This window comes from Notamacropus eugenii, chromosome 2 (genome assembly GCF_028372415.1).
Source record: "Notamacropus eugenii isolate mMacEug1 chromosome 2, mMacEug1.pri_v2, whole genome shotgun sequence".
NCBI classification, from domain to species: Eukaryota; Metazoa; Chordata; class Mammalia; order Diprotodontia; family Macropodidae; genus Notamacropus; species Notamacropus eugenii.
The window spans coordinates 433,361,843-433,378,666 of NC_092873.1; the positions used below are offsets into that span (position 1 = coordinate 433,361,843).

Genomic DNA, 16,824 nt, shown 5'->3' on the forward strand with positions numbered 1-16,824 from the left:
GGAGAGGTATTAGTAGATGGATAGATGTTGGATATATAGATAGAGGGATACTGATAGACTAATATGTCACTTAACCCCTTGAGCTTCAGTTTACTCATCTATAAAATAGTAACAACAGTACTGGTATTTATTACCTCACAGGATTGTTGTAAGGATAAATGAGGTAGTCTATATTTTATATACATACACATATATAAGTATATATATGTGTGTATGTGTGTGTGTGAATTATTTTTATTAACACAACCAGGACCCAAACTCAAATGTCCTGGCTCCCAGATTGGTGCTTTTCCCACTAAACCACATTGTCCAGATGGGTCAGTGGATAGAGTACCTGGCCTAGAGTCAGGAAGACTCATATTCCTGAGTTCAAATCTGACCTCAGACACTTACTAGCTGTGTGAACCTGGACGAGTCACTTAATCCTGTTTGCCTCAGTTTCCTCATACGCAAAATGAGCTGGAGAAGGAAATGGCAAACCACCCCAGTGTGTTTCCCAAGAAAACTCCAAAATGAAGTCACAAAGAGTCAGACACAACTGAAACGTTTGAAGAACAACAATGATATCTGTACCGTGTTCTTCCCAGGTCAACAGCTTAGACAGTTTTGGTGGTAGACCTGTTGGGTTCCTCTCCTATGTTTGTGACAAGCAATGGCAAAGGGTTATGTTTCTGTCTCCTTTCTTTTGAAACCTGACAAGTTCTTCAAGGACAAGTGAGACCCATGTAGGATGGTGCCCAGAACCCTGCTCCTTCCATCACTGAAAATCCCCGCTCTATTCAAGTAACCTACCAGTCTCTGGAAATGGGCCAATGGTGCTTTCCTGATATAAAAATGCATAGACCCCAAATCTGGGTAAATGGAGTCCTCTATCATTCCAATCATGCCCTTCCCATTCAGGGAAGTAACTGAGCCATGATTGAAAGTCAGACCGCCCTATTACACATGCCCTCTGTTTACTTTTTATCTACTGCTATTGACTTTTGGGGGTCTTATCAGCATCTCCTCAAATCTGGGTTGGGTTGGCCTTGCCTGAGAGAGGTACAACTTGCTTTTTTACTGCCTCAAGTGAGAACAGAAAGGAGGGATTCCAAGAAGCCATTGAGAGAGTGGTAGAGTCAGAGTCAGTAGGACCAGGATGAAAACTTTCCTTCTTTCACTGCAATTGCTGCTTGGCCTGGGATTGGTCCAAGGGCTCTTCAGGTGAGCATGCTGCTTTGGCCCTCTATTTAGGGGAATCAGAGGGCCCCAAACCCCTGACTTCTCTTAGAGGGGAAGACTAGTAGGAGAATGGTGGTTTTGAAATTTTCATAAAAGCCTGGCTAATAAGAGGTCATCTTATGGATCATGTTATGTAGAATAGGAGGCAGAATGCTGCAGTGGAAAGAATAATGGGTTTAGAGTCAGAGTAATTGAGTCTGAATTCTGAATCTGCCACCATATGATCTATGTGACCTTGGTCAAGTTGACTTCTCTAAGTCTCAGTTTTCTCATCTGCAAAATGGAAGGGAGGAGGTCAGCTGAGATGATGTCCAAGATCCCTTCCATCTTATGCCTGAAATAACCAGTGAGTTCTCTAAAGGTCAACTTATCCATCCTCCTGTTTCTGTAGATTTACCCTTTCAGACAAATAAGATGATCCTTTTCTTAAGTAGTTGGTGGGAAATACCTCAGGAGGAAGTGAGTTCCTGCTCACTGGATATCATCAGTCAAAGGTCAGAAGACAGCTTGTTGAAATATAGTAGATGGAATTCCTGCTTCAGGTGGAGGTTGAATGCTTGACCTCTGATGTCCCCTTCCAACTCTGAGAGTCTTTTTTTAAACAGTATTTAAAGACAAATTCACTTAAAAATCTTGAGTTCCAAATGTTCTCCTTCCCTCCCTCCTCTCCCCAATATGTAAGAGGGTCAGCAATTTGACATAGGTTATATATGTACAATCAGATAAAACCTATTTCCATTTTAGTCATCCAACTCTGATACTCTCTGAAATCCTTCAGCAGTTTCTAGCTCCAAGCACTTACAGCCTTCCCAAGAAGCTTCATGGGATTTTGATCTGCAAAGGACCTAAAAGCCAATTCGTCTGCAGTCTTTGTCCCAGGGAGTTCTCTGCCTTCCCTAAATACAGAAAATGGGTCAACTTTTCCCTTCTGAATAATTCAATTAGTCATTTTGGTAGAATACAAGGGCAGGACTGTTTTGGCCTTAGTATCTCCAGCATAGAGCAAGCACTTAATAAATGTTTGTTTAATTGAATTTAGCTCTTGAAAGTCTGGAGACATTCCAGTTCTTTTGTTTTGTTATAAGATCTGCAGCAGATCCCAAGCTCCTTGAGGGTAGGAACTGTGTTTTTTTTTCTTTGTATCCTTAGTACCTAAAATAGTGCTTTGCACATTGTAGCTTTAAAAAAAGGAAGGAAGGGAAAGAAAGGGAAAGAGAGAAGAGAGCAGAACAAAAGAGAACAGAGGAGAATAGAAGGGAAGATGGAAGGGAGGAGGGAGGAAGGAAAGAAGAATGGAAGGAAGGAAGGAAAGCAGGAATGGAGCAATGGAGGAAGGGAGAGAGGAAAGAAAAGAGGAAGGAAGGATGGAAGGAAGGAAAGGAGGAGGGAAGGTGATAAGGAAGGAAGGGGGAAATGGATGGAGGAATAGAGGAAGGGAGGGAGGAAGGAAGACAGGAAGGGAGAGAAAAAAAGAAAGAAAGGAGGAAGGAAGGAAGGAAAGAAAGAAGGGAATAAGTGAATGAATGAATGCCCTCAAAGAATTTACCTAGACCTTATAGATATACCTTGACTGTAAGTCTCATTTTTATAGGAGGAAGCAAGCAGGAAGTCTCATGAGTCAAGTAGAAACCAAGAATCTTCTCTGTCAGGTCCTCTGTCTCTGGGTTATTCTTTAGTCTAGGTTCTTAACCTTTTTGTACGACATAGATACCCTTGGAAGTCTAGTGAAGATTATAGGCTCTCAAAATAAAAGTTTGTTTGTTATACTACATTCATCACTGAAGGAAATGATAAATTTCAGTTAGAGTTTTAGCAAACTTAAAGATACAATTTTTTCTCATCCAAGTTCATAGGCCTCTGAAATCTATCCACAGACCCTTGGTTGGGGGGAGAGTTCTATGGACCTCAAGTTAAGAACCCTTGGCTTAGAAATTAGAATGGTTGGGATGGCTGGGAGACATAAGAAATGAAATACTATCAACACTTCTCACCCAAGGGTTGGGGTGGGGTTCTTTATTTTTCAGGGTGCCCTTGAGGAAACACAAATCTCTACGGAAAACCCTGAGGGAAAGGGGCCAACTTTCCCAATTCTGGGAGAAACACAAGTTGGATATGATCCAGTACGTTGATTTTTGCTCCCAAGACCAGAGTACTAATGAGCCTCTCATCAACTACTTGGATGTAAGGAGAAGAGGGATGGGTGGGTGGGGGAAAGAACCAAAAGATGAAGGCAGAACTAAAGGGTTTAGGGACCAGGCGGTAGTGTACACAGTTAATTTCAGGACCTGAATTCTTGATACTCTTGGGCCATCCCAATGAGTAGCCCCAAATGCCTGTATAATTCCTTCTTTTTCTACTCTATCCCGGTTAAGCAGATCTTTGACAGATCTATTTAGAGTTTAGATAAAGGGTTTCTAAGGATTGAGCGGATGGGTTTGAATTCCAGTAGAGAGAAGGGAGGGAGGTAGAGGAAAAGTGCCAACAGACTCAGAGGTGCCCCAAACAAAAAGCCCTCAATTCCAATCCTAGTTCTGATCTCACTGACTTATGACTCTGGGCAAGTCACCTCATCTCTCAAAGCCTCCATTTCCTCATCTGTCATGGGAATAATAAATCTCACCCTGCCTCCCTCATAGGAGTGTGGGGAGGATCAAATGGGATAATGTACACTTAAGCTCTTTGAAACTGTTAGACAAGTGAAAGGCATTATTATTTGGTTTCTTGGAGGCCTTTTTTCTGCCTTTTTGAGATTATGCAGAATTTTTCTAAGCTTTGCAACATTTTTATTGCCTAGATTTTGTAAAGTCTGATGCAGGCCTATGGCCCCCCTCATTTCATGTATCAATTCCATGAATCCACAAAATGAGGTGATGTCATTTTCAGGGGTCCTTAACTTCCTAGGAACTGTGCCACAAATGTTCTAATTAATGAACAGTCAACAACTTTACGACAGGATTTCATGATATTCTAGTGGACTTTTTACAATGTTGTAATGATATAACTGAAAAATGACTTTGGTTGAAATAAACTTTTTTTTAGAGGGGAGGAGTAATACTTGTGTTTCAATATGACTTGACTGTCTGTCCTCATTTAGCCCTTTGGGAAAAAAATACCCTCTCTTTGCTCATATGCTCAATGGGTACTTTTCTCATTTTGTCAGATGGAATATTTTGGAGTCATCTCCATTGGTTCCCCACCACAGAATTTCACTGTCATCTTTGACACGGGTTCTTCCAATCTCTGGGTCCCTTCTGTGTACTGTGCCAGCCCAGCTTGCAGTAAGTGGAACTGGGGAGAGGGAGGGAGATGGGAAGGAACCTGGGGTCTTTGATTGGGTGTGCTTGCAAACGTGCACCTGGAGAATGCGTGGAACAAGTAGCTCCAAAAATTGTCTCTTCTTCACATTCTAACCATTCCACCTATCCCATAGTGTCCCCCTCCCATTCTCACCATTCCACCCATCTCATAGTCTCTCCTTTCTGCTAGGATCACCTGTAAATGATGCTGGGTGGGAGGCCCTGGACACTGGCCACACTCAGGGCAAACTGTTTCATCCTGCTGAGAATCACTGAGGAAAATCTCAGCAGCTTCAAACGGAAACCTTTATCTGTAACAATATGGACTTGAGCTAAAGGAAGAATGGGGAGGATTAAGTGGGAAATGAATATTTCTGGGCAAGCAGGTGGGGATAGACAACAAAGCAGAGCTTGATGATCAGTTTCAAGCCCATCAGTGGCTTCTTTCTACTGAACTGGGGCCCTGGGAAATGGAACTTTTTCAATGGGGAATTTCTTTTTCAGTTTTATTATAACTATTACTATTGTTATTAAGGGGGAAAAAAGAGTTGAATCAAATTAACTTCTCAGAACATTTTGTTCAGTGAGGAGGTCAATCTCATTTAAATCCAATGTCTAGACAGCTAAATTCACATAGATAGTTAGGTATGATGGAAAAAGCCCCGAATTCAGTGTTAAGGGAAGGACTGAGTTGGAGTCCAAGCTGTTGCAACTTACCAACTGAGCTAGCCTGGTGTCTGGTACATTGTAGGTACTTAATGAATGCTTGTTGGATGGGAAAAACAACTGAACTGCTTTAGTTGGTCATTTAATATGACAGCTTCTCAGTTACCTAATGTGTAAAAAAAAAATGGGAATATCGATTATACTATTTAGCACACAGGGCTGTTTTGAAGAATACACTTTGCAAACTTTTTTTTTAACCAAATGATTTCAACAGCATAAAAAGATAACCAAGGCAGTTAAGTGACACAATGGATACATGAGCACAGGGATTGGTGTCAGGAAAACCTGAGTTCCAATTTAGCCTCTGACACTGCGACCCTGACTTTGTGTGCCTCAGTTTCCTGAACTGTAAAATAGGAGTTATCTCCCAGGGTTGTTGAGGATCAGATTGTAAAGCACTTAGCACAGTGCCTGGCACATAGTAGACCCTTGACAAAGGTTTGCTCATTTGCAGGTGGGGATTTCCCTCTCCCAAGGTAGATTGGCACCTATAAACCTTCCAAATGTTAAATGCTGTATAGATATGGGTTACTTTATCAGAAGCAGCACCAGTGATGGGTGGAGATGTTCTCTTCTGTTTCGAATTGCTTGACTGTGGCCTGAGAATTAAGGTGAGATGCTGAGTGACCAAGGCTGGCTGTGGAATTTTCTCCTCTAGCAGATAACTCATACCTAAGGAAGCTCCTGTCTGACTGGGATGGGGCACATCCATTTATTCCCATTAGATTAATGTCACTTACCAGTGTGGTATAGTACAGGGAGCATGAGACAGGAATAAGGAGACCAGGGTTCAAGTCCTGACTCGATATTGAATTTGCTATAAGACCTTTAGTGAGTCATCCCCTCTGTGGCTCTCAGTTTCCTCATATGTTATTTATATGTTATTGTGAGGATAAATATGAGATAAATTTGTAAAGTATTCATCAAACCTTAAAGCACTATATATTATGGTCATTCTTATTAGCTGTCATTCAAGTCTAGAGTTCCATGTGACTTGTGGATCACCCCATTAGCTCATGTTGATGAGGTGACATATCATATGGAGCCAGGAGAAGCAAGATGACAAAGACAAGAACACAAGTATCAGAAAAGAACCCATTTATCTGGCAATTTTAGAAACAGGAAGTGTCCAAATCATCACATATGCGTGTGGTAACATCTCACCCGAATGATATCACATTTATAAACCAATGACTCAGCAGCAGCTGCCCATAATCTGGCCACAAACCAATGAGCTAGTGACTCATGTTGGACAATTGTAGACAAGGTGGTTTACCCAGGGAGGGGACAGATGAGATGACCTGGAGACTCCACACCTAGGCTCATAGAAAGTAGAGTTAGAAGGTACCTTAGAGGTCTTCTAAGATTCTCTCATTTTACAGATAAGGAAACTGAGACCCACAGAGACCCAAAGTCACACAGAGCTATATTCAAACCCTGGTCCTCTGATTCCAAACCCAGAATTCTTTTTCCCTCTGCCCCAGCTGCCTTCCCATTCTGAAGATTCTAAGGTTGAGGATTCCATAGCTCCCTGGTGATAGGTGATTTCAGTAGAATTGTGAGCTCCTTGAGAGAAGGGGCTGGGTTTTTTTTTTCCTTTATATTCTCAGCACAATGCCTTGCACATAAGAAGCATTCAATGAGTGCTTGTTGGATTGGATTGGATTTAATTGGATTAATCAACAGAACACCTTTGAGAATGACCAGTGATGGGAGCATTATTTTTACATTACAGAGGAACACAATCGATTTCACCCCTCTCAGTCCAGCACTTATTTCGAGAATGGGAACTCTTTCTCCATCCAGTATGGGACAGGGAGCTTGACTGGAATCATTGGAACAGATCAAGTTTCTGTAAGACAAAATATGGAACACTGTTTTCTTTTCTCTAAAAGATATTTCTTCTCTCAATCCAAAGCCTTGACAGTGACTACGTTTTCTATTTATGTATCTATGTTAACTATTCCTAGTCCTATCTGTGAATTTCTATCTAATGTCTTCTCTTATAGCTAGTAAACCATCCCCAGAGCTGAGTGATGGGGAGGGAGAAGAGGAAAAAAAATACCCACACAAAAATGACGATTACAGCATCTTAATCTTAGCTGGTTCATATTCCTTCAAGCAATTCAGACTATTAACAACATCTCAACAAATCTCAGCCTTCATTTAAAGTGGGTGGAGGGTGGGGGAAATGAAATACTAAATAAAACAAAAATAATAATAAAGTGGGTGTAGGGGTGGCAAAGATCATTATGCAAATTTAACATAAGAAAAAACAGAGAAGGCAAGGAAATTGCCTCCGACACTTAGCAAAACAGATGGCAACTGAAGTTAGCACCTAGGAATTTTGATGTCATACAATCTCTTTATTGGGGTTGGTTTTTTTTTTCATATCAGGTTCAAGGGATTACAGTAGCCAACCAGCAGTTTGGAGAAAGTGTCAATGAGCCAGGAAGCACTTTTGTGAATGCAGAGTTTGATGGGATCTTGGGACTGGGATATCCCTCGCTGGCTGTGGGAGGGGTCACTCCAGTGTTCGACAACATGATGGCCCAAAACTTAGTGGATTTACCTATGTTTTCCATCTACATGACCAGGTAATGATTATGGCTCATATTCCCATATCAATTTATGGTTTCCAAAGTACACGACATCTAGGGTCTGTTTGATTCCCACAACACCTCTGGGAATTAGAAAACACAAGAATTATTATGCTTATTTTGTGGATGAGGAAGCTCAGGTTTAGAGGTGAGACAATTTGCCCAAGGTCACAAGGTAATAGGTGTCAGGAGAGGGTCTTGAACCAGGTGCTCTGACTCCAAATTCATGCCCTTTTCACCATACTACTCTTTCCCTTATCAACAAACTGGCCCCTGTACTGTCAAATATATTAAGAATTGCACTGAATGGGTTCTCTAAGGGTGATGAAGACTACTTCCCTGCCTCCAAACTTATCTTTACTTAAGTTATGCAAGATGGAAGTGCACCCTTAACAAATGGTTGTTGTTGAATGAATGGATGGATGAATGAAGTGTCATCCTATTTTCTGAGTTCAGCAAAAGAGATTCCATAACCTTCCTCACAGCCCCTCCCGATCAGGAAGTTCTTTCTTAGAGCTAACCTGACTCTGTCCCGCTTCAGAGTAAAACACATTCTCTTTCGTTGTTCCCCTGGTGGTGCTGAACAACATGTGCATGTGGATGATAAACTTACTGGGTCCTGTATGCATTGGCTCAGGCTTTGCTGAACTTCCAGTATGGTCTTGATCCAGTTATGCTCTGGAAGATTCTGCCCAAATGCCATTTCTCACAAAAGAACTTTCCTGATCTCCTACCCACCTATTTGTTAGTTGCCTCCCCACTTCCCAGAAAATTATTTTATTTCATATTCTCTATATTTTCTGAGCTGTCTACATCTTGTTTCCCCTTAGTAGGATGTGAGCTCTTTGAAAACAGGATGTATTTCATTTTTTGTTTTGACGTTTCTAGTGGTTACAGCTCTGGGCTTTGAGTCAGGAGGACTTGATTTAAAATCTAACCTCAGCTACTTACTATGTGACCCTAGGCAAGTCATGTAACCTCTGCGTCGATTTTCTCAACTGTAAAATGGGGATCATAATAGCACCTTCCTCACAGGATTGTCATGAAGATGAAATGAGACAATGTTTGTAATCAATAGTAAGCATATGGCACATAGTAGGCAATCAATTAATGTTTCCTTCTATCCAGTGCCTACTACAATGGTTGGCACATAGTGGGTGTTTAATAAATGATTGTTCAATAGAATGGAATAGGCTACCTCATGAAGAAGTGAGTCCTACATCACTGGAGATATTCAAGCAGAATTTATTTAGAAGACCATTTGTGGGAATATTTTAGAAGGAATTCCTGCATCAGGGAGCAGGCTTGGATTAGAAAATCTCAAGGGTGCTTCCAGCACTGGATTCTGTGATTCTATGTAGATGTTCAGTAGCTAGGTGGCACACAGTGGGTAGAGCACTGGGCTTGGAATCAGGAAGACTCATCTTCGTGAGTTCAGACACTTTTCTAGTTGTGTGACCCTGGGCAAGTCACTTAATCCTATTTGCTTCGGTTTACTCATCTGTAAAATGAGCTGGCGAAGGAAATGGCAAAGCAGTATAATTACCAGGAAAACCCCAAAATGGGGTCATAAAGTGTCAGACACAACTGACCAACAACAGGTAGATGCTTTCTCTGTCCATTGGGCAGGCAGGTGCCTGGCATCAAAACCTGTGCATAGCCTTCTTAGACCACAAGTCTCCACCTGCTTCTCCAACCCCTGCAGAAGAAAAAATTCATATCCCTGTTTTTGTTCATAAACTCACTGTGTCCAACACAGATCCTGTTCAACCAGGATGTTTTTAACCTCCTATTCCTGAGGCCCAGGAGGTTAACTGACTCATAGAATGCAACTCAGACAGTCACTCACCAAAGCACAGACTCTCGGGGATCTGAAGGTGACTCATAGGTCACACAGTCTGGACCCACATAGGAAAGATTCCCTCTACAACAGCCCAACAGGTGGTCAATCCCCCACTGCCTAAAGACTCCCACTGAGGGGCACCTTCCTACCTCGGTCCAAGGCAGAACATTCCACTTAGTGGGGCAGCTCTAATTGTTAGTAACTTTCTTTTTATTTCAGGCCTCAACTTGCCTATTTACAACTTGAGTCTATGTATAACATGTCTAATCCCTCTTTCCCCATGACAACCCTTCACATCCTTGAAGAGGCTACAACCTTCCCCCCAAGGCTTCCTCTTCTCTAGGCTAAACATGTTTAATTCCTTCAACTGATCCTCCTACTGCATGGCCTCCAGTCTCCTCACCATCCTCATCACCTTCCTCAGAATGCCCTCCAGCTTGTCTGTAAAGGTCCTCTTTAAAATGGGCCACTCAGAACTGAGAACAACACTTCAAATGTGATTTAGTCAGAGCAAAATGAGACTGCGGCTTTCCAGAAATGGTTAGAAGAAGCAGTTTGGAGTGCAGAAGATCTGAGTTCAAATCTCAGACACACTTCCTAGCTGTGTGACCCTGGGCAAGTCATTTAACCTCTGCCTGCCTCAGTTTGCCCATCTGTAAAATGGGGGTAATAATAGCACCTAGCTCCTAGAGTTGTTGTGAGGATAAGATGAGTCAATATTTGTGAATTCTTTGTAATATACAAATGCTAGCTACATTATTATAGCCTGTACACCATGCCTCATGCAGTGGGGTCTGAGGTCCCATTAGCGCAGCTTGGTGCCAGAGACTCAGTACATAAAGCAAAATATCAGAGAAGAACCTGAGATTCAAATATCATGATGGAGTAGGAAAAAACCCTGGGATCCGGACGTAGAGAACCCGATCCTGATCCTGAATAGTCATCAGATGTGAAAGAAGTCCTTTGTGATGCCCTCGCTAAATCCTTAGAACAACGCCTTGTAATCCAGGGCTTGTGAGGCTGATCTTAGCTGGGGAGGGGAGGCGGTGACTTTGTTGGTGGTGGCAGTGGGGTCTTTTGGAAGTTAGCTGTGGCACTGTGAAAAGACTTCTAGATGTTGAGTCAGAGAACATGGATTCAAATGCCAGCTCTGCACCTTGTGCTCAGTGTGACCCTGGACAAGTCACTTAATTTCTCTGAACCTCAGTCTCCCTGTCTCTAAAATAAAGGAGATAAAGGCAGCTAAGTGGCAAAGTGAATAGAGCACCAGCCTTGGAGTCAGGATGACCTGAGTTCAGATCCGGTCTCAGACACTAGCTGTGTGACCCTGGGCAAGTCACTTAACCCTTCTTGCCTCTAAAAGAAAAGAGAGAGAGAGATAAAATAAAGGTCAACTTTTAAGTTTGTTTCCAGCTTTAAATCGACAGTCCTAAATCATTTCACCCATCCATGCCTCAGTTCCTTCACCTGTACAATAAGAATAGAACTTCTTAGAGTTACTGTAAGGATAAATAAAGTAATATTGGGGCATCTTGGGGCATCTACAAGAAAATGACACAGGCAGAAACAAGGACCAGTTTTTGGAGGATTTTTGCCCCCTCCCCCCTCACTGGCTGCCTGACTTTCCCTTCAGGAACGCAGATGGCACCACTGGAAGTGAGCTGATCTTTGGAGGTTATGATCACACTCATTTCACAGGAAGCCTGAACTGGGTCCCAGTCACCAAGCAAGGCTACTGGCAGATAGCACTGGACAAGTGAGTGTTTTCCATGGGGTGGCACTGACTGACTTACTTGAACCACAGCAATGATCATATGGGGGGGGGGGTGCATATTATAAATATATTTTTAAAAGCTTTATTAGAAAGCAGTGTAGTAGACTGGAAAGTATGCTGACCATGGAGCCCAGGATCTGAGTTCAAATCCCAATCCTGATTTAAAACTAATTTTCCTTATCCATAAAATAAAGGGGTTGGACTAGATGACGTCTTAGGTCCCTTCCAGTCCTGGATCTGGGATTCTATTCTGTGTTTGAATCCCAGTTGTTGTTTTCATTAACACATTATATTTTGACACAATAGATGCGAGTCCAAAAATAATTTTCAGTAGCAAATCAGTAAACCGTCACATATCACTTCTGAATTTACTAGTATGACTATTCCCTTCACCAGTGCAGATTGCAGTCCTTCCAGATAGATGGTCTTTGGGAGTCATTGTAAGCAAAAAGAAAAAAAAAGCCATCACCTTCCAAACAACCTGATAATGACCCTATCCTGAGCTACTGATCCTTGCATTGGGCCAGTGCTTCGAGCCTTTTCAGCCCTTGCCTCATCCTGCAGCTACTTACATTCTACTTCTACCTTCTAGAATCCGAGGAGAATTCCACAGCATAATGAGGCATCGAGGGAGAACTTTGATGGAGGAAAGAAATAAAATCTTGCATAGAATCCTTAGCATTTAGCAAGATTTATAAACAACAAATTAGAAAAGAAAGTGATTTTTTTCAAGTGCCCCCTTTAAGATGTACCAGGTCTGCTACCTCTGACTTTGCCTTCCTTCCTTCTTTCCACCCTTTCTTTCTTTTTTCCTTCCTTCCTCCTTTCCTCTCTTTCTTTCTTCCTTCTCTCCCATTTTCTCCCCTCTTCCTTTTTTCTTTTTCTCCCTCCCTCCCTTCCTCCCTCCCTCTCTTCCTTCCTTCCTTCCTTCCTTCCTTCTTCCCTCCCTCCCTGCCTTTCTTCCTTCCTTCCTGCCTTCCTTTCTTTTTTTCTTTCTCCCCCCTTTCTTTTTGCCTACCTTCCTTCCTTCCTTCCTTCCTTCCTTCCTTCCTTTCTTTCTTCCTTCCTCCCCCCATTTTCCTTTCTTTCTTTCCTTTCTCCCCCTTTCTTTTTGCCTTCCTTGTTCCTTTTCTCTCTTTCTTCCTTTCTCTCTCTTTCCTTCCTTCTTTCTTATGTTGGTAGGACAGTGGGGATCAGACTCATTGCCCAACGGACCATCTCCCCAGACTCTATCACATGGTCCTGTGTTCCATGGTCCTTTGCTCTCCCTACCCCTTTATGTTTACCCCCAGCATTCAGGTGGGAGGCACTATCATGTTCTGCGCAGAGGGCTGCCAAGCCATAGTGGACACAGGGACATCCCTCATCACAGGACCACCTGACAAAATCAAGCAGTTGCAGAATGCCATTGGGGCAGTGCCTACAGATGGAGAAGTGAGTGCTCACTTGGAGAAGAGGGAGTGGGTACAAAGGGGATGGAGATTTTCCTTATATGGTATCTTGCGTTCACTGAACAGAGAGAGACATATCAGTTTTTCCCCTCGTGTTATTTCCTAGTATGCCATGGAGTGTAACAACCTCAACATGATGCCAGATGTTACCTTCACCATCAATGGAATCCCCTACACCCTCCCCCCTAAAGCTTACACGCTCAAGGTAGGTGTTTTCCCCTCTTTCGCCAACCATTGGTCCTTCCTTGTAGAGCTGCTGTTCCCCCTTTCTTCAGCAGCTGCCATACTGCCATGTAACCCTGCTCCAACTCTCTCCTCTGACTCAAGAGAATCAGCGAGCACTGAGCCATCTGCCCACTGTTTCCCTGGCCCTCCGTTTCCTTGTTCATAAAATGAAGGGGGTAGAACTCGATGATCTCTAAGATTCCTCCCAGCTTTTCTCAAACATGATTCTAAGGCTGAAGCACTGTGTGGCCCATTTCCATGAGCCCTAATGTGTGGGATGGGAGAGGAAAGAATGAACACCCCTAAGCTGAAGTAAGTACTATTAGGCTGCTGATGCCGCCACCACCCACAAAGGACCAACTCTGAGGAAGTGAGAGTTCCTGCTTCCTCTTGTTCATCCCTGGCCCTGTTCTTTTCAACCGTAGGACTTTGTAGATGGAATGGAGTTCTGTACCAGTGGTTTCCAGGGCCTCAACATCCAGCCCCCAGCTGGGCCACTCTGGATCCTCGGGGATGTGTTCATTGGCCAGTTTTACTCTGTTTTTGATCGTGGCAACAACCTTGTGGGACTGGCCCCAGCTGTCCCCTAAAGCAAGGCCTCCTGTTCCTTGAGACACCTTATACACATCCCTTGGGCCTGCCACATCCAGGATCTTTTTGAATGATCTTCTCCCCCTCCTCCAAAGAAAGTTTCAGCTATTTAGTCTGGGACAGAACAAGACTGAGCAAGAAAAACTCTAATTATCTCCTAGAATTAAATTGTAAATTTGTTGGGGTTTTTTCCTGAGTAAATAAATGTTCAAAAGATACAGAATCACTGTGTATTTCTTTGTATATAAAAGCATAAACTTTTCAAATTAGTAGAGATTTTATGTTACCTAATCCAACTCCAATTTAAGAATTTACCTTACACCATCCCCAACAAATCATCCAGCTTCTGTTCACACACCAGCAGCAACAGGGAACCGAATACCAATCAATCAAATGACTAATCTCCCTATTATAAAATGTATAACATTGCTCCTGAAGTCAAGTCAATAAGCATTTATTAAGCATTTTCAATATGCTAAGAGCTGAGTGTACAAAGAAAGACAAAAATAAGGTGTCCCCTGCCCTCAAGGACCTTCCATTTTAATGGGAGAGACAACATGCAAGCAACGATATATGTTTTGGATGTGTACAGTATAAATTGGAGGTCATATCTGAGGGAAGGCATTAGCATTCAAGGAGGCAAGGAAAGTCCTTTAGCAGAAGGTAGAATTTCAGCTAAAACCCGATGGAAGCCAGAGAAGCCAGGAGGTGGAGATGTGAATGGAGAGCATTTCAGGCATGAGGAACAGTCAGTGAAAAGGCAGAGATTAGGACTCTCCCATTCAAGGAGCAACAAGAAAGCTTGGGTCAGATCATTAGGTACAAAAAGTAGGGCCCCTTGTAATGTGGTTTCACCTAAAATTTGTGTATTCATGGAGCCAGTTAATAACAAGAAATGGGCATGATGCCTGCATCAGACTTTGCAAAAACTGGGGAACAATAATTCTGCAAGACTTAAAAAAAATTTTATTTTGCAAGGTTTCAGAGGGCACAATCAATGAGCTGTGTCAGGCATGGTACTGTTCACTACCTCATGAGACAGCCCATCACATTTCTTTTCAACTTTGATTGTTAGAAAGTTCTTTCTTCTACTGAATCAAAATCTGAATCCCAGTATCTACAACTCATTGATCCTACGTGTAGCCTCTGAGGCTGTGCAGAATTCCAGTCTTCTGTCATAAAACAGTCCCTTGAATATTTGAAAATCACTAACCTATCCTCCTCCTTCCTGCCCTCCCTCCCATCACTAAGTCTTTTTTCCTTTTTTTGATTGTTAACTAAACTAGTAAGCCTGGATAATGCTGAAGATATACTTTACCTTGTTAGTTTCTAACAAAGTATTTAGTAAAATATCTCTTATTATTTTTGAGGAAGAGATACATGACCTAGAATAGATTATAGGATTATAGATGGATTTAGACCTGTTTGAATGATTGTTCTCAAAGAATAGTTCAAAGGTTCAAAGGTAAATGGCACAAGGTCTCTGTGGGAGTGCCCCAGGGTCTGGTGATTAATGCTGTATTGTTTTACATTTCTATCGGGGACTTGAATAGAGGCATAGACGGCATGCTCGTCAGATTTGCAGATGATATAGACCTGGAATGGATAGCTGAAAATGCCTTTGGCAGACTAGAACATTAAACTGAATCTAAGCAGATGAAATTCAGTAGAGGTAAATGTCAAGATTACTCTAGGGTTCAAAAATCAATCTCACAATTATAGGAGCCATCATTATACAGTTATTGGTCCAAAAAAGATATGAAGGTTTTAGTGCATACAAACCCAACATGAATTATCAATGTGTAGTAGTGAAAAAAAAAAAAAGCCAGCATAGCACTAGGGTGCATTAAAAGGGGTAAACGTTCAAGGAATTAGCAGGTAATATTCTCCCTTTTCCCACCCTCACCCCCAATCAGACTATAGCTGGAGTACTGCATTTATTTATGGGTGCCAGAGTTTAAGAAGAAGATTGATAAGATGGAGAGTGCATTTAGGGTTAGGGTTAGGGTTAGGAGAATAACCCGCATGGCAAAGGGCCTCAAAACTTGCAGCTAGATGGTGAAGTGGGTAGAGCACTGGCCCAAAGTTAGGAAGACCTGAGTTTACATCTGACTTCAGCCACGTCCTAACCCTGTGATCCTGGGCAGGTCACACACCTCTGTTTGCCTTAATGGTTTTCAACTGTAAAATGGAGATAGCAATAACCTCTACCTCCTGATAATATTTAATATAAATTTTAGACTTTAATAAGGGCCAAAGTTAGAATTAAGAAGAGTCTGGACCTAATAGTCCCCTTTGTTTAACTTAGAGGACACCTTTCGATGTCAATCAAGCACATGGGACCTCCTTACCAGACCCTTCTGGCATCTTAGTGATGAGGCCTGGGTGGTGACTTCAGCTTTGTCAACTCTGTTAAGATAACACAGCTTCAAAGGCCTGTTTAGGACAGGAAGCCTGGTGGGATGTTCTTATTGTATGTCACAAAGACATATGTTTTCATAGCCTGGAATTGCAAGGCCCAACAGACACTACTTGGTTAATTGTCTTGTCTTACTAAATTTATGATTTGTTCAACTAAGAGAATTCCTTTAGAAGATTTCTGTACTGGGTAGCCAGAACATTTTTCTGGCTCCATAATGCATTATGTTACCGTTTTCTTTAATAGGGAATTGATCAATTAATTAAATCATAAAATGTATGCATTTAGCCTGTTGCCTTTTCTTTAACCAAGTTTTCAGGTCAACACTCCCAACCTTGTTAAAAGGATCAAATGAGATAGTTTGGGTAAAGCACTTAGCACAGAGCCTGACACATAGTATGCACTTCATGCGTGCTTGTTTCTTTCCTTCCTTCCTTTCTTCTTTCCTCCCTTCTTTCCTCCCTTTTTTCCTCCCTTCCTTCTCCCTCCCTCCTTCCCTACCTTCCTTCCTTCTTTCTTTCCTTCCTTTCTTTCCTTGCTTCCTTCCTCCCTTCTTTTCTTTTCTTTCCTTCCTTCCTTCCTACCTTCCTTCCTTCTTTCTTTCCTTCCTTTCTTTCCTTGCTTCCTTCCTCCCTTCTTTTCTTTTCTTTCCTTCCTTCCTTCCTTCCTTCCTTCTTT

At 42.2% G+C, this 16,824-nt stretch overlaps 1 protein-coding gene across 1 annotated transcript; it reads left to right on the top strand.

Annotated features, from left to right (window-relative positions):
- The first annotated feature begins 1,138 nt into the window (after positions 1 to 1,138).
- Positions 1,139 to 13,939, top strand: CTSE (cathepsin E). The gene is made up of 9 exons (XM_072638600.1): positions 1,139 to 1,203; positions 3,246 to 3,402; positions 4,382 to 4,499; positions 6,979 to 7,097; positions 7,641 to 7,840; positions 11,320 to 11,442; positions 12,753 to 12,894; positions 13,018 to 13,116; positions 13,562 to 13,939. The coding sequence occupies exons 1-9, from the start codon at positions 1,139 to 1,141 to the stop codon at positions 13,724 to 13,726; spliced, it is 1,188 nt and encodes a 395-aa protein (XP_072494701.1). The 3' UTR covers positions 13,727 to 13,939.
- Positions 13,940 to 16,824: the final 2,885 nt, after the last annotated feature.

What these genes read in the sequence shown, in the direction of transcription:
- CTSE (XM_072638600.1), top strand. Translation starts at nt 1,139, where the DNA reads ATGAAAACTTTCCTTCTTTCACTGCAATTGCTGCTTGGCCTGGGATTG. An exon ending in TTGGTCCAAGGGCTCTTCAG is followed by an intron (nt 1,204 to 3,245) that starts GTGAGCATGCTG and finishes TTTATTTTTCAG; the next exon opens with GGTGCCCTTGAGGAAACACA. An exon ending in CAGTGCCTACAGATGGAGAA is followed by an intron (nt 12,895 to 13,017) that starts GTGAGTGCTCAC and finishes GTTATTTCCTAG; the next exon opens with TATGCCATGGAGTGTAACAA.